This window comes from Microcaecilia unicolor, chromosome 3 (assembly GCF_901765095.1).
Source record: "Microcaecilia unicolor chromosome 3, aMicUni1.1, whole genome shotgun sequence".
NCBI lineage: Eukaryota > Metazoa > Chordata > Amphibia > Gymnophiona > Siphonopidae > Microcaecilia > Microcaecilia unicolor.
The window spans coordinates 244957066-244976599 of record NC_044033.1 but is presented as its reverse complement, the minus strand read 5'-3'; the positions used below and the strand labels follow the sequence as shown (position 1 = coordinate 244976599).

Below are 19534 nucleotides of genomic sequence, written 5' to 3'. Positions count from 1 at the left end.
ATCCCAAAAAATGCAGGGTCATGGACAGGTGTGGGAGGATGGGGAACTTCTCACCTTTGAGGAAGTGCAAGAGGAGTATGGGATTCCAACCTCCAATGCTTTCCAATATCGCCAACTAAGAGATTTTCTCTTACGTCGAGCAAAAGATGAGTTGTGCCTAGAGGAAACACAATTAGAGCGAGCAATGGCTAGTGGTGGTGGTGGTAGAGGTGAGATATCTAGACTATACAAGGCACTCTTGCTACAATCACGGCCCATTCTATACTATACACACAAGTGGGAAAGCATAATAGGGGGCTCCTATGAATATTGCATGTGGGAGAGGGTGTTTGCGTCCTTGCTTAAGGTGTCAGTTTCTAATGCTCTTGTAGAAAATGGATACAAAATATTATTCTGCTGGTACTACACTCCACAGAGACTAGCCAAAATGTTTAATGGGGGGTCTCCCCTTTGCTGGCATCAATGCGGAATGGAAGGGGATATGGCGCACATCTGGTGGGCGTGTCCACAGGCTCAACAATACTGGACCAGAGTTGTGATATTGATTGTTAGCATAACGAAATGTGTTTTTCCCATGAAAATTGAACATTGCCTTTTACATGTGCGGCCTCAAGGAAGCAAAAAACATGGGTTTCAACTGGCCACACAGATATTGGTAGCCAGCAAATTGGTGCTGGCAGCGGCATGGAAACAACAGACCTTACCGGGGCTACGGGCGATCCTGAGGAAACTGGACTACATCTAGTTGATGTCTAAGTTGACTGCAATGTGATTGGGCCATCTGATCCCCTACCATCAGGTTTGGGATCCCTATACAGAATGGTTGGTGCAGCCTGACCCTGCTTTGCTAACTCTTTAGGAGAATGGGAGAGGGAGGGGGGAGGGGGAAACCTATAGAGGGTTCATGTCAAGCAGAAAATGTTATAATATGTATTTGAAACACATTCAGATGTATATCTGCAGTTTATTTGTATGTTCTGTTTCAATTCAATAAACTCTTTAAAAAGGAAAAAAAATGCAGGGTCATGCACTTGGGTCGCAAAAATCTGAGGGAACAGTACAGTATAGGGGGTGAAGTGCTTTAAATGTGTGAAGGAAGAGCGGGACTTGGGGGTGATTGTGTCTGATGACCTTAAAGCTTTCAAACAGGTAGAAAAAGCAACGGCCAAAGCCAGAAGGATGCTTGGGTGCATAAAGAGAGGCATGACCAGCAGAAAAAAGGAGGTGATAGTGCTGTTGTATAAGTCTCTGGTGAGGCCTCATTTGGAGTACTGCGTGCAGTTCTGGAGACTGCACCTATGGAAAGACCTAAACAGGATGGAGTCTGTCCAGAGGGCAGCTACGAAATTAGTAAACGGTCTTGAATGCAAAAATTATAGGGACAGGCTTATGAACCTCAACATGTATATGCTGGGAGAGAGGAGACATGATAGAAATGTTTAAATATCTCAAGGGCATTTATGTACAGGAAGTGAGCCTTTTTCAAATGGAGAGCTCTGGAACGAGGGGGCATATGACAAAGTTAAGATGAAACAGGCTTAGGAGTAATCTAAGGAAATATTATTTCACAGAAAGGGTGGTGGAGGCATGGAATGGCCTCCCGGTGGAGGTGGTGGAGCCGAGGACTGTTCCAGAATTTAAAAAGGCATAGGATAAGCATGTGGGATCGCTTAGGAACAGGAAGAATTAGGGGTTACAGAGGATGGGCAGACTGGATGGGTCATATGGCCTTTATCTGCCATCATGTTTCTATGTTTCTATGGCAATACTTATGTACTTAGAACTGGGCAGGACCTACAGTCCCATACTATGCTTGCACATATGGTTGGCCAGAACAGAGGGAACATGAATGAGCCTGAGGCTGAAAGTGGTTAACCTCCAGAGGAACCAGCCAGGAAACCAACAGGGGCTCAGAAAACTGACAGCAGCCAGGAGAGGCAGCAGGATCCAGAGGAACCAACAGGAACATGAGGAGAGCCAGCCACAAGTTGGCAGGGGAACGTAAGAATATAAGAAAAGGTCTACTGAGGTCCAGCATCCTGTCTCTGGCAGTGGCCAGTCCACATCACAAGCACCCAGCAAATCCCAAGAGGCAGATCTGTTTATCATGAGCTCATTTACATGGATGAGCAATTGCTTTCCCAAGTCTCTCTGGCTAATAATTTGTTATGGATTTTTCTTCCAGGAACTTGTTCAAACCTCTTTTGAATCTTGCTTTGTACGTCACCTTGACCACATCCTCTGACAAGAGATTTCACAGCTTAATTGTACACTGCATGAAAAAAAAAATCTTTAAAGCAAACAGAAAGAGGCTAAGATCTGCTCTTAGATAATGTACAAACAAAAAAGCAGATCAATAATAATAAAAAGAGAAGTGGTTTATTGAACAATTACCCGACATGACCACGGTAAAGAAAGAATATATACATAAAGGTCTCTTATTAAACATAAATAATTAATACGATGCAGTACATAAAATATAGCAAGCATAAAATCAAATATTTAAAAAAAAGTATAAAATACATAAATAGGACATGTATGTTCAGTGTGAATATATGTACATGAGAAGAAAGAAAAAATTAAATATTTCTTATTAATTACATGCATCAGTGATCATATAGTTGCTCCATGCATTTTATCAGATAATTCTAGCAAGGGTGTCCTAGCCTCCCCTCCCGTTACCTTACTCTACTACTACTACTACTATTAACATTTGTATACTGCCCTGGTGGTCTAGTGACCTCTTCGGGGCAGGAAAGAGCCCCCTTTTTCCTGCCCAGAGCGCTGCCCTGCATCCTGTTCCCCTTGCAATGCTGAGCCTCACGAGGCCGCTTCAACTCTTGGCGACCATGTTGAATCAGCGCCGGGACCGTCATCAGCACTCAGCATTGCAAGGGGAACAGAATGCAGGGCAGCGCTCCGGGCAGGAAAGAAGAGGGGGCTCTTTCCTGCTCCGAAGAGGTCACTAGACCACCAGGGCAGTAGAGTAAGGGGAGGAGAGGCTAGGACACCCTTAGGGGCGTGTGACGGGAGGGTGAAAGGGGTGGGGTGATCAGTGGCGTTCCTAGGGGGGCTGACACCCAGGGCGGATCGCTGATGCGCCCCGCCCCCCGGGTGCAGCGCGACCCCCCCCCCGGTGAAAGAACCCCCCCCGGGTGTACGCCGCGGGGGGGGGGGGGGGTGCTGAGCGCCTGTCTGCTTCATTTGTTTCCATGCTCCCTCTGCCCCGGAACAGGAAGTAACCTGTTCCGGGGCAGAGGGAGCACAGAACGAATGTAGCGGACAGGCGCGCGGCACCCCCCCAGCGGCGTGCACCTGGGGCGGACCGCACCCACCGCCCCCCCTTGGTACGCCACTGAGGGTGATATGTGACAGGGGCAATGCGTGGTGTGAAAGGGGGTGTGGCGGGGCATGTGTCCTCTTTTTGGGGGGACCAAATATGGTAACGCTAAGTGCACTTGATAGAATGACTGCATGTGTGAGACAGAGAAAGGCTGCTTCGCTGCTTTTTTGAACCCATCATTTTCGATGGATCTACTCTGCTGGCCTGTAATGACTTCTCTAAATCCAGCAAGATGACATGTCTGTGATGCACTAGGGTCACCCTGCACTGCCCTCCTATCTGTGCAGATCCACCTTAAGGAGGCGGTGCCACACTGTGACTTCCAGCAGGAAGCTCTGCGCATGCTCTCTCTGCTGCTTTCTCTTTCTCTGAAATCTGCAGGACTGTAAATAGAAGGAAAATCTCCGAATCTAAGCAGAAAGGTTCTGCCTGGACAGGACTGGAAATCCCTGCAGCAAGGGTAGCAAGATCTGCAGAGGTGGTGAAGGCCCTCAGGCTCCTCCTGTCTTCTTCATCCTTCCAGAAACAGTGAAATCTCGAGCATCAGTCTTTCCTGGCAGGAAAATTAGTGAAATGTCTGTCCAGGTAAGAAATTCTCCTCTGCCCTTATTTACCAATTCATTTCACAGTTGTGTACACGCACACACTCTCTCCTTCCTATACATGTACTTACATTTGTGTTCTCACAGGTAAGCACATAATCTCTGTCTCACTATACCTGTGCAGATAGTAACAACCATGCATATATATTCAACTGTTTCAGGTTTATTTTCACACACATGCATGCAAACACTCTCTCGCACGAGCACATTTTCACACTAAAGAAGAGTGCACACAATCTATCTCACATACCTGTGTAGATAGTAACAATCGTGCATATATGCTCAACTGTTTTATGTTTATTTTCACACACATGCATGCAAACACTCTGTCGCACGAGCACATTTTCACACTAAAGAAGAGTGCACACAATCTATCTCACATACCTGTGTAGATAGTAACAATGTGCATATATGTTCAACTGTTTCATGTTTATTTTCACACACATGAATACAAATACCCTCTCACACAAGCACATTTTCACACTGAAGTTAGTAACAACCATGCATATACATAGCCATACTGGGTCAGACCAATGGTCCATCTAGCCCAGTATCCTTTTTTCCAAACAGTGGCCAAGCCAGGTCACAAGTACCAGGCAGAAACCCAAATCGTGGCAACATTCCAGAACCCCAAAAGAGTAACAAGATTCCGGAATCATAACGAATAGCAAGATTCCATGAAGAATTTCAAAGAGTAGCAAGATTCTGGAACCCTAAAGAGTAGCACCTTAGTAAAAGACCCCCTTAAGCCTGCCCTGAAAGCGTGGCTTTTTCACCAGGCCTTCCCCATCCCCTAAGCGAAGTGCGGCCTTCATCCTTCGCTGTTGATTAGCTCTGTTATGCTCTAGGATTCCTTTCCTTCCCTCCCCGTCCTGTTCCTCGTCCTCTTCTGTCCTTTTGTGCCGTGTTCTCTTTATAACTTTTCATATTTTGGATGACTGACTTCAATGTCATTTCCTATCCGTTAGTGTGGTTCCTTTCTGCCTCTATTTGTATTTTTAGATTGCAAACCGCTTTGAGCTGCCAGTTAGCAAAAGTGGTATAGCAAATGTGAATAAATACATTTTATCATTTATTTGAATCTGATATACTGTCCATAATAAAAGTTCCAAATTTATAATGCTTTCAGTCTTTGTCTCCTAAATGTGTTTTTTTTCCAATTGCCCATTTGGTCTGGCTTCACGTTTTCAGCTGTTGGAATGCTGAGGTTTGATTATATCACACCTTTTAAAAAAATCTTTTCACTGGTTACCTGTATATTATCAGATCAAGTTTAAAATTCTCTGTATGGCTCATAAAGCGTCTTAGGAACAACAACCAGGCTACTTCTGGTTCTGGTAAACAGGTCTCTGCAGTTTGTAGCTTCTACTGTCTAAGGGGTCCTTTTACTAAAGGGTTGGCACATGGCAGGTTAGCATAGCAGGGTTCTAAAAAACTTTGGATAGCTTCCTGAAAAAAAAAGTCCATAAGTCATTAGTAAAATGGACTTGGGAAAATCTACTACTTATTTCTGGCATAAGCAGCATAAACTGTATTGTACTGTTTTAGGATCTTGCTAGGTAGGTACTTGTGACCTGGATTTGCCGCTGTTGGAAACAGGTTACTGGGCTTAATGGACCTTTGGTCTGTCCCAGTATGGCAATACTTATGTGCTTATGGCAATAGGCTTGTCACACGCCAATCCGAAAGTACCTCCGGGCTGCTGCATCTGCCCGGTGGTAATTCTGTCCTCAGCACACACCATTTGTGGCGCTACGGAAATTAATTCTTGTATTTTTACCTCCGGGTTAGCACCGGAGCCCTCTCTGCCACCTCAGTGGGTGGTGGTAAATTTATTTATTTATTTATTTGTTGCATTTGCATCCCATATTATCCCACCTATTTACAGGCTCAATGTAGCTTCCATTGTACCGGAGAGGCGTTCACAGACTCCGGGGTTTCCAAATACAGAGTGATGTTGAGATGAGATAAGGTTCACGTGGGACAGCCACATAAGGTCGTTGAACAGTGGGAGAGTTGTGTTTTGTGCATTTTGCATTCTAGTGTTATTGTGTTGCAGAGATCAGGCATTTGTTGGGTTGGTAGGGTATGCCTTTTTAAAAAGATAAGTTTTTAGTGTTCTCTGGAAGTGTAGGTGGTCGTACGAGGTTTTCATGGCTTTTGGTAATGCGTTCCACAATTGGGTGCTTATGTAGGAAAAGTCTGATGCGTAGGTTGATTTGTATTTGAGTCCTTTGCAGTTTGGGTAGTGCAGGTTTAGGTACGTTTGTGATGATTTGGATGTGTTTCTCATAGGTAGGTCGATCAAGTCTGTCATGTATCCTGGGGCTTCACCTTAGATAATTTTGTGAACCATTGTGCAGATCTTGAAAGCAATGCGTTCTTTAATTGGGAGCCAATGTAGTTTTTCGCTGAGGGGTTTTGCGCTATCGTATCGGGTTTTTCCGAAGATAAGTCTGGCTGCCGTATTCTGAGCAATCTGGAGTCTCTTTAAGGTTTGTTCTTTACATCCCGCATATATTCCATTGCAGTAGTCTAAATGGCTTAGTACTATTGATTGTATCAGATTGCGAAATGTTTCCCTCAGGAAGTATTGTTTCACGTGTTTGAGTTTCCACATTGCGTGAAACATTTTCATCGTTGTGGATGCCACTTGGTTCTCTAGTGTTAGGTAGTGGTCTATTGTGACGCCGAGGATTTTCAGGCTGTCTGAGATAGGGAGGGTGTGGTCTGGAGTGTTGATAATTGTGGGGTTGTCCACGCTATGTTGAGATGAGACAACGAGACAGTGTGTTTTTTTTCTTTGTTGAGTTTCAGTTGCTCCCCTTCGAAATGGCTGTGTGGCAAATGCAAATTTACTGCTCGGCCATTTTTGTTTTTGAACTATAGCAGACTATTAAACAAATGGGCTTAATCTCTACTAACCATGATAACTTTGCTATCTTTACACAGGCATCAGTCACGTTCGGTGATGTCGCTGCTTATTTCTTGGAAGTGGAGTGGGAGATTCTGGGAGAATGGCAGAAGGAGCTGTACAAGAAGATAATCAAGGAGATTCACAGCTTCCTGATGTCACGAGGTAAATTTATTTATTGTGAACACTTATATCCCACAAAATCCCACTGAGGCAGGCTCCATGTGGCTTACAGCATTCAAGTAAAATAGTAACATAGTAATTCGCAACAGAGAATAAGGCAGAAGAGGGGAAGGGAGGGAAACAAAAGGATAAAGGGATGAGGAATTACTACTACTTAGCATTTCTATAGCGCTGCCAGGGTTACGCAGCGCTGTACAAGTTTAGACAAGGGGAAGGACAGTCCCTGCTCAAGAGAGCTTACAATCTAAAGGTAATAAGCTATGTAGTCAGTGTATGTATCTGGAATGGGGAAGGTGGTTAGGCGCCAAAAGCAAGAGAGAAGAGATGGGCCTTGAGTAAGGACTTGAAAATGGGCAGGGAGGGCGCACGGCGTATGGGCTCAGGAAGTCTGTTCCAGGCATAAGGTGAGGTGAGGCAGAAGGGGCGGAGTCTGGAGTTAGCGGTGGTGGAGAAGGGTACAGATAGGAGTGATTTGTCCTGAGAGCGGAGGTTACGGGTGGGAACATAGGGGGAAAGGAGGGTAGAGAGGTAATGGGCGGCTGCAGATTGAGTGCACTTGAAGGTCAATAGGAGAAGCTTGAATTGCAGGAGGTCAAGCAGCAGAGGAGTATGATCCATCACATAGGTAGGTCTTTAGGGACTTCTTGAACAGGCTGTGATCGGATCTCTCTCTTAATGATAGTGGTAATGTGTTCCAATAACGGGGACTCATAAAGCTAAAAGAGGAGGCAAAAAGTAGCTTGTATCTCAAGTTTCTGCAATTAGGAAAGTGTAGATTGAGATAGGTGCGGGACAACAATATGCTTATCTGTCACCTACTCCCCAGAGACAGATTGATTTATTTATTTGTGACATTTATATCCCACATTATCCCAACCAAGTTTGAGTTCAGTGTGGCTTCCAATAAACAGTATAGGATACATAAAGAATAATGCAGAAAAAAGTAATTTGTTGTAAGAATCCAATTTTTCAATACAGTATCATAAACGTACTGGAATAACTATGGATGTTAACGTTTAGAAAATCTGTTATGAATGAGACATTGTTCATGGAGTAAAGAGAAAGTTGATAACCAATGTACCTCTACTATTCATGATGTATTGTAAGCCACATTGAGCCTGCAAAGAGGTGGGAAAATTGTGGGATACAAATGCAACAAATAATAATAAAATAATAATAATTCAGGTAATAATTAGTTGTTTGAGATATGGTTGTTCTTTGTGAGGGTTTGTTTGAATAGGAACGATTTGAGGATTTTGCGGAATCTAGTATATTTCTTGCAGAAATTTATTTATTAATTGCAGAATTTATTTATTCATTTATATGTATTCTTGCTTTGAGTTGTGCTAGGCCGGGTCGTTTTTAAGAGATTAGGGTGTAAACCTGAATTTTTCAGCTGTGGTTACATCAATGTCTCTTTCGGTATCCTTAGCAGGGTATCACTTCTGAGAGATGTATTATTCATATCATTTACTATCGGATGCCAGGTCCCTAAAATTTAGGACTTCTGATAATATCCACAAAGAGCTACTGGGACTCAACGAAAGGCATTACTGCTGCAGATCTGGCAAAAAATGCTGCTGTGCGTTAAACTAGAGGTTTCATGCATGACATTTGGATGCTTTTACCTATGGTACAGGATTACAGGCAGGGGGATGTACCTCTTTAATTACCCCTCCTGCTAACACAGGTATGCTAAGGTATCACAGACCAAATATTCTCTTTCCCCTCTCATGTCCTCCAGGTAGAGTTATCTTTAAATCCCAGGGTCCTTTTTGTAAGAAGCTGAGACTCCATCTCCACATGAGGAAGGTTCATGTTTACAGAGAAAAACGGACATAAGTCCGTCAAGCCCAGCATCCTGTTTGCAACAGTGGCCGATCGAGGTCACAAATACCTGGCAAGATCCCCAAAAAGTTCAATACATTTTATGCTGCTTATCCTAGAAATATAACAAAATATTTAAACACACATGAATACAAGTGTATTGCTTCTTCAGCTTATTGAGAGTGGAGTAGAAATAAGCAGTGGATTTTCCCCAAGTCCATTTTAATAACGGTCTATGGACTTTTCCTTTAGGAAGCCAGCCAAACCCTTTTTTAAACCCTGCTAAGCTAACCGTCTTTACCACATTCTCTCGCAACGAATTCCACTTTGAGCAAAGAAATATTTTCTCTGATTCGTTTTATATTTACTATTTTGTAGCTTCATCGCATGCCCCCTAGTCCTAGTATTTTTGGAAAGAGTAAACAGATGCTTCATGTTTACCGGTTCCACTCCACTCATTATTTTATAGACCTCTATCATATTTCCCCTCAGCCCTAGACGTTTCAGCCTTTCCTCATAGGGAAGTTGTCCCATCCCCTTATAATTTTTGTTGCCCTTCTCCGTACCTTTTCTAATTCCACTATATCTTTTTTGAGATGCGATGATCAGATAAAGTACGGACGGACAAATGGCCTTTCCAAAAAGTAGCAGAAGACTCCAGAGGCAAACTAGCAGTCAAGACATTTATTAAAGCACCAACAAGAAAAAAAGTCTCGACACAGAGCCGTGTTTCTGTGTGAAAATGCCTGCTTCAGGAACTGGAAAGCTTATACTGGATTGGATGACTCCTGAAGCAGGCATTTTCATGCTGAAACACAGCTCCGTGTTGAGTCTTTTTATTGTTTTGTTTTTTGTTACATTTGTACCCCGCGCTTTCCCACTCGTGGCAGGCTCAATGCGGCTTACATGGGGCAATGGAGAGTTAAGTGACTTGCCCAGAGTCACAAGGAGCTGCCTGTGCCTGAAGTGGGAATCGAACTCAGTTCCCCAGGACCAAAGTCCACCACCTAACTTTGTCTGCTTTTCCTGTGATTTTTACGTAGGGTCGATTCTTTTCGCTTACAGAGATTATTAGCACCTGCAGTGCCTCTAATCACGAACAGAAATGAGGAATACCAGAAACCCTCCAAAGTTTAATCTTAATTGAGTGGCAGGCTGTAGCCATCTCTTCTCGCCAGTCTTTGAGCCAGATGCACAAAGCTTACCTTGCTATTAATGTTTGCTTTAGACCGGGGGGTGTCGTCGTCCACTGGACCACCATGGAAAATTTTTAAAAAAGGTTCCAGGGTCATGGGGTAGGTGGGGGGCAGTCGTGGTCCACTGGACCACCAGGGAAAATTTTAAAAAGAGGTTCCGGGGGAGGGGGGGAGAGGGGCAGTCATGGTCCACTGGACCACCAGGGAAAGTTTAAAGAAAGATTGGTGTGGGGGGGGGGGAGGGGGGAAGCAGGGTCCACTGGACCACCAGGGTAAATTTTAAAAAGAAATGGAAAGGTCCAGTGCATCAGAACTGTCAAATGCAGTGTCAAATCCGTTTGACAACTCGAGCTTGCAAACAGCGAGGTTGGACAAAGGGGGATCCATGCAGCTTATCTGCATGCGATCCCCTTTGTGCATTGCTGGCTGTTAGCGATTCGCTAAATTTTACCGAGGCAGCCGTATTTTATGGCTGACTTTGTGCATCGGGGCATTTGTCAGAAAAATACTCACCTACATACACACGCTGACACAATCCCCATCAGAAGAGGAAAGAGAGAGGTATGTACAAATATAATTTACAGTGTAATTTTCCTATTTGTTATTGACAGGCTATTCCATTCTTAATCCTGACGTTATCTTCAAGATTAAAAAGGAAGATGAGAAATATTTCACTCAAACCTGTGAGCTGGAGGGGAAAGAAAACATGAATGACCCCAGTACGAGTAAGTAAATGTTTTGGAGTTAAAGGGCTTTGTGTTTTCAGATCGCAGGGGAGGGGTCGCTGACATCAAATGTGTAAATTTAAAATTGGTTTCTAATGTAATATTACAAGGGCCTCGGTGAACCTTTCTGAACACGTTAATTTGCTTATCACAGGCCTTCCGATTGTAACATCTGTGTTCTCATTGAGTATTAAACAAGAGGAAGATCTCCTCTACGTGGATCATCCTGAATCGGAGATGTCTGAACAAATCCACCCTCCTGTAACGGGCAAGCGTAAAATTCACTTTTTATTTTATTTATTATTCATATTTATAAAATTGCCTTATGATAGAACACAGAACATGAAATAGCAATAATATCCAACAATTTACAGTGTAATAAGGGAAAAAGGATGGGATTTGATATACCGAATGGTAAACAAAAATAAGGACGTTATAATGCCTTTGTATCGCTCCATAGTGCGACCGCACCTCAAATTCTGTGTGCAATTCTGGTCACCGCATCTAAAAAAGATGTAGTGGAATTAGAAAAGGTACAGAGAAGGGTGATGAAAATGATGAAGGGGGTGGGATGACTTCCCTATGAGGAAAGGTTACAGCGACTAAGGCTCCAGCTTGGAGAAAAGACAGCTGAGGGGAGAGATATGATAGAGGTCTATAAAATAATGAGTGGAGTGGAACTGGTAGACATGAATTATTTGTTTACTCTTTCCATAAATACTAGGACTAGGGGGCATGCAATGAAGCTACAAAGTAGTAAATTTAAAACAAATCGGAGAAAATATTTCTTCACTCAACTTGTAATTAAACTCTGGAATTCATTGCCAGAGAATATGGTAAATGCAGTTAGTTTAGCGGGGTTTAAAAAAAGGTGTAGTTAGCTTCCTAAAAGAAAAGTCCATAAGCCAATATTAAGATGGACTTGGGGAAAATCCACTGCTTATTTCTGGGATTAGCAACATAAAATGTACTGTTTTGGGATTGGCCACTGTTGGAAACAGGATGCTGGGCTTGATGGACCTTTGGTCTGTCCCAGTCCGGCAACACTTTTGTACCCCTCCCAGCTGACACCATTTATTATGTATTGCACTTCTGAAATAAAACTCCTTGTCTCTATGTGTAGCAGCCAAATATGTCAGTAGTGAATATGGATAGAGGCGCTGAACACATATATATTTTTTAAACATTGTGGTCAGTGTGTTAAAAATTAACACAACTGTAACTGTATTTTTCTATAGCAGGCTCCCCAAGTATCAAACCAGACATTTTAATCCGATTTAAGGAAGAGGGATCCAGGATGGAGGACAGAGGAAACCTGCCCAACACGGGCACATGTGAAGATCCGCATGAAACAGGTGATGTAGCTTGGACTGAATTTACTAATGGTTGACTGAAATATTTCTTATAAGGAAGATGCAGCCTGTGGACCAGACCCAGCGCGAATGAAGCCTCAAGACTCCAGAGCTCTGATCTTTGTTCTCTTTTCTTATTTCTGCCATTTCCCTTTTATTTTTATTATCTCTTTGTCTTTTATCTTTTTCTTTTCCCATTCTCTCTTCGATTTTGCAGTTTCTTCATCTCAGTTTCCCTCTCCTCCATCACAGTTCTGTGACGTCACTTTCTTGCCAAAAGGAAATCCTCTCTGCCCCCTCCAATCTTTCTTCTTCTCATCTTTCTTACCTTTTTTGTCCCTCCCCCCCCCCCCCCCCCCCCCCCCCACCGTATCGCTCTGTCACTTCCCTTCATTGCTCACCTAGGACCCGATGCACAAAAGTCCTCGTTAAAAAACACGTGCGTTTAGATCCTCGGTAGAACTTACCAATTTGGAAATAGTGAGCGATGCTCAAAGGAAATCGCATGCAAATGAGCTGCACGCAATCTCAGCAAGCAGCTTGGTAGGGAAAGTGACTAGCACGGCGGTTCCCAAACCTGGTCCCTAGGGGCACCCCAGCTAGTCATGTTTTCAGGATACCCACAATGAATATTCAGGAGCGAGGTTTGCATATAGTGGAGGCAGTGCATGCAAATCTCTGTCATGAATATTCATTGTGGGTATCCTGAAAACCTGACTGGCTGGGGTGCCCCTAGGACCAGGTTTGGGAACCACTGGCCTAGCACATGCGCAGAGCAGCCTCTCGGTAAGTGTCCCTGTCATGTGCTAGGGCTGGTCTACTCTTTCCCCTGTGGTACTTGCAGGCTCCACTGTACCCATCTCCTTTCCCCTGCAGTGCTCTGGTGCTGGCTCCACCTTCGTCCTGCAGCTTACTTGCCTTCCCTCTGTCCACAGTTTCATTTCGGAATCTCTTCCTTGCCTGCTGACATCATAAGGGCTTTCCCCAGTCGATTGGCTATCTGCTTGTTTCTCTACCCCTCCTAGCTGACATCATAGCTGACATCACAGGGGCTGCCCCCAGCCAATTGGCTATTTGCTTGTTTCTCCACACCCCCAGCTGACATCATAGGGGCTTTTCCCCGCCAAATTCACACTGCTTGTTTCGTCGCCCCCCAGCTGACATCATAGCTGACATCACAGGGGCTGCCCCCAGCCAATTGGCTGTTTGCTTGTTTCGCTACCCCTCAGCTGACATCATAGGGGCTTTTCCCAGCCAAATTCACACTGCTTGTTTCTTTGCCCCCCCCCCCCCAGCTGACATCATAGGGGCTTTTCCAAGCTAAATTCACACTGCTTGTTTTTCCTGCCCCCCCCCCCCCCCGCCAATTGGTTGTTTGCTTGCTTCTCCACCCCCCAGCTGACATCATAGGGGCTTTTCCCATCCAAATTCACACTGCTTGTTTCTCCTCCCCCCCAGCTGACATCGTAGCTGACATCACAGGGGCTGCCCCCAGCCAATTGGCTGTTTGCTTGTTTCGCTACCCCTCAGCTGACATCATAGGGGCTTTTCCCAGCCAAATTCACACTGCTTGTTTCTTTGCCCCCCCCCCCCCCCCCAGCTGACATCATAGGGGCTTTTCCAAGCTAAATTCACACTGCTTGTTTTTCCTGCCCCCCCCCCCCCGCCAATTGGTTGTTTGCTTGCTTCTCCACCCCCCAGCTGACATCATAGGGGCTTTTCCCATCCAAATTCACACTGCTTGTTTCTCCTCCCCCCCAGCTGACATCGTAGCTGACATCACAGGGTTTTTATTTCTGCCAAGTTGTGGTACAAGCCTAGATTGACTTCTTGGGGTTCTCGATTCAGTTTTTGTCTACATAAATCATTTTGATAGATACAGAGAGTTCTTCTAAGTACTTCTGCAAGGATATTTACAAGATTCCCATCATCTTACTTTTAGCCAAGTGTTTCTTTTCTTAAGTAAATATTGACTGCGTTTTCTAACAGGCAACCAAGGTTACATACCTGGCACCGTGATACAGACCCTAAAAATAGAAGAGCCTCATGTCAGGATCCTGCCAGATGGAGGAGAGGAGGATACTGACACCAAGAGCGGTGAGGAAAGATTCCCATTACATTAAAATCCTTGCTGTGCGCCATGGATGGCCTCCAGCTTTACACATGGGTATAATTTTGCGAAGGCATTTTCACGTGGATAAGGCAGTATACCCGCCTCCTTTTAAATTACCCTGGGTGTACAATATATGTGATTCTGTGCGTGACTTTAGCGTGGGCTTGTTCTGGGTGGGGCTTGAGCAGAGGGTGGGCGGAGTCATGGTTTATGCTGTTATGTTGTGCGTTATTGAATTCAGGTTCGTTTTACTTGTGATTTCTGCAGGATTTGTGTTAGTGGTATGCTAGAATTGTATAGACACTATTCCCCGGATTCTGAATAGCGTGCTTAGCATTCTCAAAATCCAGGCGTATTCTATAACAGCGTGTGTAACTTGCGTTGTAAAATACATGTGTTTGTGCGTTATTGAATTCAGGTTCGTTTTACTTGTGATTTCTGCAGGATTTGTGCTAGATTTATGCTAGAATTGTATAGACACTATTCTCCGGATTCTGACTAGCGTGCTTAGCGTTCTGCTCAAAATCCAGGCATATTCTATAACAGCGTGTGTAACTTAATTGGTTTAACAAGCCAGTTGGCGTTAACAGCACTTAACAAGCAATAATGAGCACTAATTGGCAATAATTAGAATTTACGCGCATAACTCCCTAAGAGTATTCTGTACTACACTGCGCCTAAATTTTAATGCGTGCAAACAAAATAGGGCGGGGAAATGAATGTTTTGTGGGCATTCCAAAATTTACGCACGTAGTTATAGAATGTGGCCCTTCTAGTCTAAACTCTACACGCTGGGATTTACGCCACATTTTCGTCGGTGTAAATGGAGACGCGTAGTGTTGGGCACTGGGATTTCAACTAAGCGTGTTCTATATACCGCGTCTAAATCTAGGCTCCGCTTATAGAATACGCTTAGTTGGAAATCATTTCTGGTCAGATCGTTCAGGTTCCGTATATGGAATCTGGCCCTCTGGGGAAATTCTGTTCAGTAGGAGCCTATTCTATAAGGGAACCTGGACGCCTAGGATTCATTATAGATTACAAACGTATCTCGCACTTAGGCCATTAAGTGCAGACAGGGACACATGTAAAATGAAGAAGTGGAGTTGTTTGACACAAGCTTCAACATGGGGATTGTCTGTCACAATTCCTTTATTGCAGCAAACAAAGACCTGACACGGGGCTGTGTTTCAGCGATCAGAACTGCCTACCTCAGGGGTCCACCCTCACAGAAACAGGAAATTACATCAGGGGAGGGCAGGACACAGTGCAGGAAGGCCTAAGGCAGCCTGCTTCCCTCACTGACGCTGCCAATTTAAGGTAAAAGAGATTTAAATGCAGGGCGGCAGGAGCAAAAAGGGTGCTGTCACGGGAACTGAGGGCGAGCAGGCGGGGACCAGAAGCTGGGGCTGGGGCATGACTTGTGGTGCCCTCCAGAATTCAGCGCCCCCCTGCCGTGCTTACCACGCTTACCGGGTTGCACCGGCCCTGTGCTTGCAATTGCAATATTTAGTCGTAGTCGTTTACACTAGCCGTTGATGTGGCATAAGCAGCCAAGCCTAAACATTGGCGCATAAGCACTGACATATTAATGGGAATTATACACGTAATTGCTGATATAGAATTCACACTTTACCCCCATACTGAGGGAGTCTTACTATTGGCTTTCAGTTTATTTCTTTATCATTAGAAATCAGTTGCTTTAATCTGACAAGTCTGTTCTTCTGGGACCCAGATGCCAAATGAATGCCAGTCTCCACCAGGCAGTGGCGTAGCTATGTGGGGCCACGGGGGCTTGGGCCCCCGTAGATTTGGCCCTGGACCCCCCTGCCGACGACCCTCTCGACCCCCCTCCCGCCGCCAACCCTCCCCCTCCGCTGCCGTTGCCTACCTTTGCTGGCGGGGGACCCCAACCCCCGCCAGCCAAGGTCCTCTTCTTCCGGCGCAAGGCTTCGTTGTACGTGCAAGACGTCAGACTTACAGAAACAGAACGAAGCCATGCGCAGGAAGAAGAGGGCCTTGACTGGCGGGGTTGGGGTCCCCCGTCAGCAAAGGTAGGTGACGGCAGCGGCGGGGGAGGGTTGTTGGCGGGAGGGGGGGTCGAGAGGGTCGGCGGCAGGGGGAGTGGTCAAAGTTGGTGGTGGTGGCGGCGCCGGTGGGGAGGTCAGCTGCACTAGGGCGGGGCTAAAATGTGCCCCCTCACCTCGGGCTCTAGACCCCCCTCCCGCCGAAGTCTGGCTACACCCCTGCCACCAGGCATTGCAGAGCTTTTGGTTTGTAATTTGTAAATGTAATCAGAGTGAAGGAAAGCTTTGCAGAGACTGGAGGTGGGGATGAGATGCACAGAACCGACAGGATGGGATCACTAATGGTCTGCTTCCTTCCGTTCATGTGCTGTTATCCACCTGTTCCTGTATAAAAGCAGCACCATTTTCGGTGATGTGTCATTTGGAATCTTAGCCAAGCAAATCTCTTTAAATAATCATATGGGGATAATTCCTTAAATATGTCCTTCTCTGTAATGGTAAAATTAAGGATCATACTCTCATTTTTATCCAACAGATAATGGATTTAAGAATAATAATAAAAGAATTAGAGAATGCGATGGACAGCAGAGAGAGAAATGGAAACACAAAGACCCCTCGAGAGACAGCCCAGATCCGTCAGCTGACTTTGAAGGAGGTATCGGTGGCATAACACCAATCAGAGTAAAAGAAATAGTCCTAAAAGAAGAAAGATCACACACACAAGAGAGAAATTTCAGGCATGCCTCAAAACGTCTACAAACTGGAGGACTTGAAGGTGAGAGACTTCTTAAAAGTACTGATACTGGGGAAAACTTCACCACAGACACACGTTTGGTTGAGCACCACATACCCAGGTTTAGGACTGAGGTTCATGACTGTCCAGACGCACTCAAAAGTAACCAATTCGGAGACACTGGCCACTGTGAAAAAGTATTTATATGTTCTGAATGTGATAAATGTTTCAAACGGAAATCCCACCTGCAACTGCATAAAATGAATCACACGGGAGACAAACCATTTAAATGTTCTGAATGTGATAAATGTTTCAGTCAGAAATCCAACCTGCAGCAACATAAAATGGCCCACACAGGAGACAAACCATTTAAATGTACTGAATGTGATAAATGTTTTAGTCAGAAAGGTAATTTGCAACAGCATAAAATGGCTCATGCAGAAGACAGACCGTTTAAGTGTTCGGAATGTGATAAATGCTTCAAAAGGAAATCTAACCTACAGCTGCATAAAATGATTCACACGAGACACAAACCATTTCAGTGTTCTGAATGTGATAAATGTTTTAGTCAGAAAGGCAACCTGCAACAGCATAAAATGACTCACATAAGAGACAAACCATTTAAATGTTCTGAGTGTGATAAATGTTTCAGACAAAAAAGCAACCTGCAAAAACATAAAGTGATTCATACCCAACACAAACCTTTTCAGTGCTCTGAATGTGATAAATGTTTCAGGTGGAAACTAAGCTTGCAATTGCATAAAATGACTCACACAGGAGACAAACCGTTTAAGTGTGCTGAATGTGATAAATATTTCAGTCAGAAAAGCAACCTGCAAAAGCATAAAGTGATTCACACGCAATGCAAACCATTTCAGTGTTCTGAATGTGATAAATGTTTCAGGTGGAAACTAAGCTTGCAACAGCATAAAATGACTCACATGGGAGAAATTGCTTCCGAGACAAAACCAAACAACAGAAGAACCCCACTCCGCAGATCACAGATGGAGAAGAATGGATCACAAATAGCCACGGATGGTGAAACAAATGGCCACAGGAGTTGCGTTATGTAGATGCAACTTTATTAAGAACCAGGCAAACTGACACAGCCGTATTTCAATATGTGCTTGTGTTAGGGATCCTGTGTTACTATTGCCATCAGAGACTATTGCGACAAAACATAAATTTGATTCAAAATAGCCTTCTTAATTGCCAATCCATTTAGCTCCGTGTGCATGTAACAAAACAAGAGGTCCCTTAAGGGAGTACTGTATAAAGAACAAAATTATTGAACACCTAGACAAATGTGGTCTAATGGGACAAGGTCAACATGGATTCAGCAAAGGGAAGTCTTGCCTCACCAAGCTGCAACATTTCTTTTGACGGTCTGAATAAACGTGGATAAAGGTGAGCCAGTTGATGTAGTGTATCGAGATTTTCAGAAAGTTTTTGACAAATCTCTCATGAGAAACTCCTGAGAAAATTAAAAGCCATGGGACAGGAGGCAGTTTTCTCTTCTAGATTAGGACCTAGTTAAAAGATAGAAATACAGAGATTAGGGTTAAATTGGCCAGTTTTCATAATGGAGGAAGGTAAATAGTGGCGTGCCCCAAGGATCTGTGTTGAGATTGGTGCTTTTTAACATATTTATAAATGATCTGGAAATGGAAACAGTGAGATGATCGATTTTCAGATGACAGAAAACTGTTCAACATTGTTAAATTGCATATGGAATGTGAGAAATTACAGGAGGAATGTAGAAAATTGGAAGACTGGAATCCAAACAGCAGAAGATATATAATATGAATAATTGCAAAGTAATGCACATTTGGGAAAATAGTCCAAATTATAGGTACATGATGCAAGGTTCCATCTTAGGAGTCACCACGTTGAAATCTTTTACTCAAAGCAGACAGAATGGTTAGGAATTATAAGAAAAGGAATAGAGAATAAAACAAAGAATGTTATAACGACTCAGTATTGCTTCATGGTGAGACCCCCACCTTGAGTAGTATTCTGTGTAATTCTGGGCACCATATGTTAAAAAATATAATAGAACTGGAAAAGATACAGAGAAGGGTGGCCAAAATGATTAAGGGGAAAGGGAAATGGGACTTGATATACCACCTTTCTGAGGTTTTTGCAACTACATTCAAAGCGGTTTACATATATTCAGGTACTTATTTTGTACCAGGGGCAATGGAGAGTTAAGTGACTTGCCCAGAGTCACAAGGAGCTGCAGTGGGAATTGAACTCAGTTCCCCAGGATCAAAGTCCACTGCACTAACCACTAGGCAACTCCTCCAAGTGGATGGAACACCTGAATTTTCATATGAGGAAAGGCTAAAGAGGTTAGGGCTGTTCAGTTGGAGAAGATACGGCTAAGGGAAGATGTGACAGATGTCTAAAAAGTCCTGAATGGAGTGGGACGGGTAAATGCAAATCAGTGATTTACCTTTTCAAAAAGTGGAATGACTAGGGAACAGTCCATGAAGTTACATAACAGCACATTTAAAACA

General features: G+C 44.1%; 1 protein-coding gene across 1 annotated transcript in view; it reads left to right on the top strand.

Moving 5' to 3' along the window:
- LOC115466391 (zinc finger protein 585A-like) overlaps positions 1–19534 on the top strand; it is a 218841-nt gene that overhangs the window by 4223 nt on the left and 195084 nt on the right. Inside the window, exons 3-4 of the mRNA XM_030197588.1 lie at positions 6898–7024; positions 10677–10790. Of these exons, the coding sequence (XP_030053448.1) occupies positions 7015–7024; positions 10677–10790 (124 nt within the window). The 5' untranslated portion in view covers positions 6898–7014. The remainder of the gene's footprint in view (positions 1–6897; positions 7025–10676; positions 10791–19534) is intronic.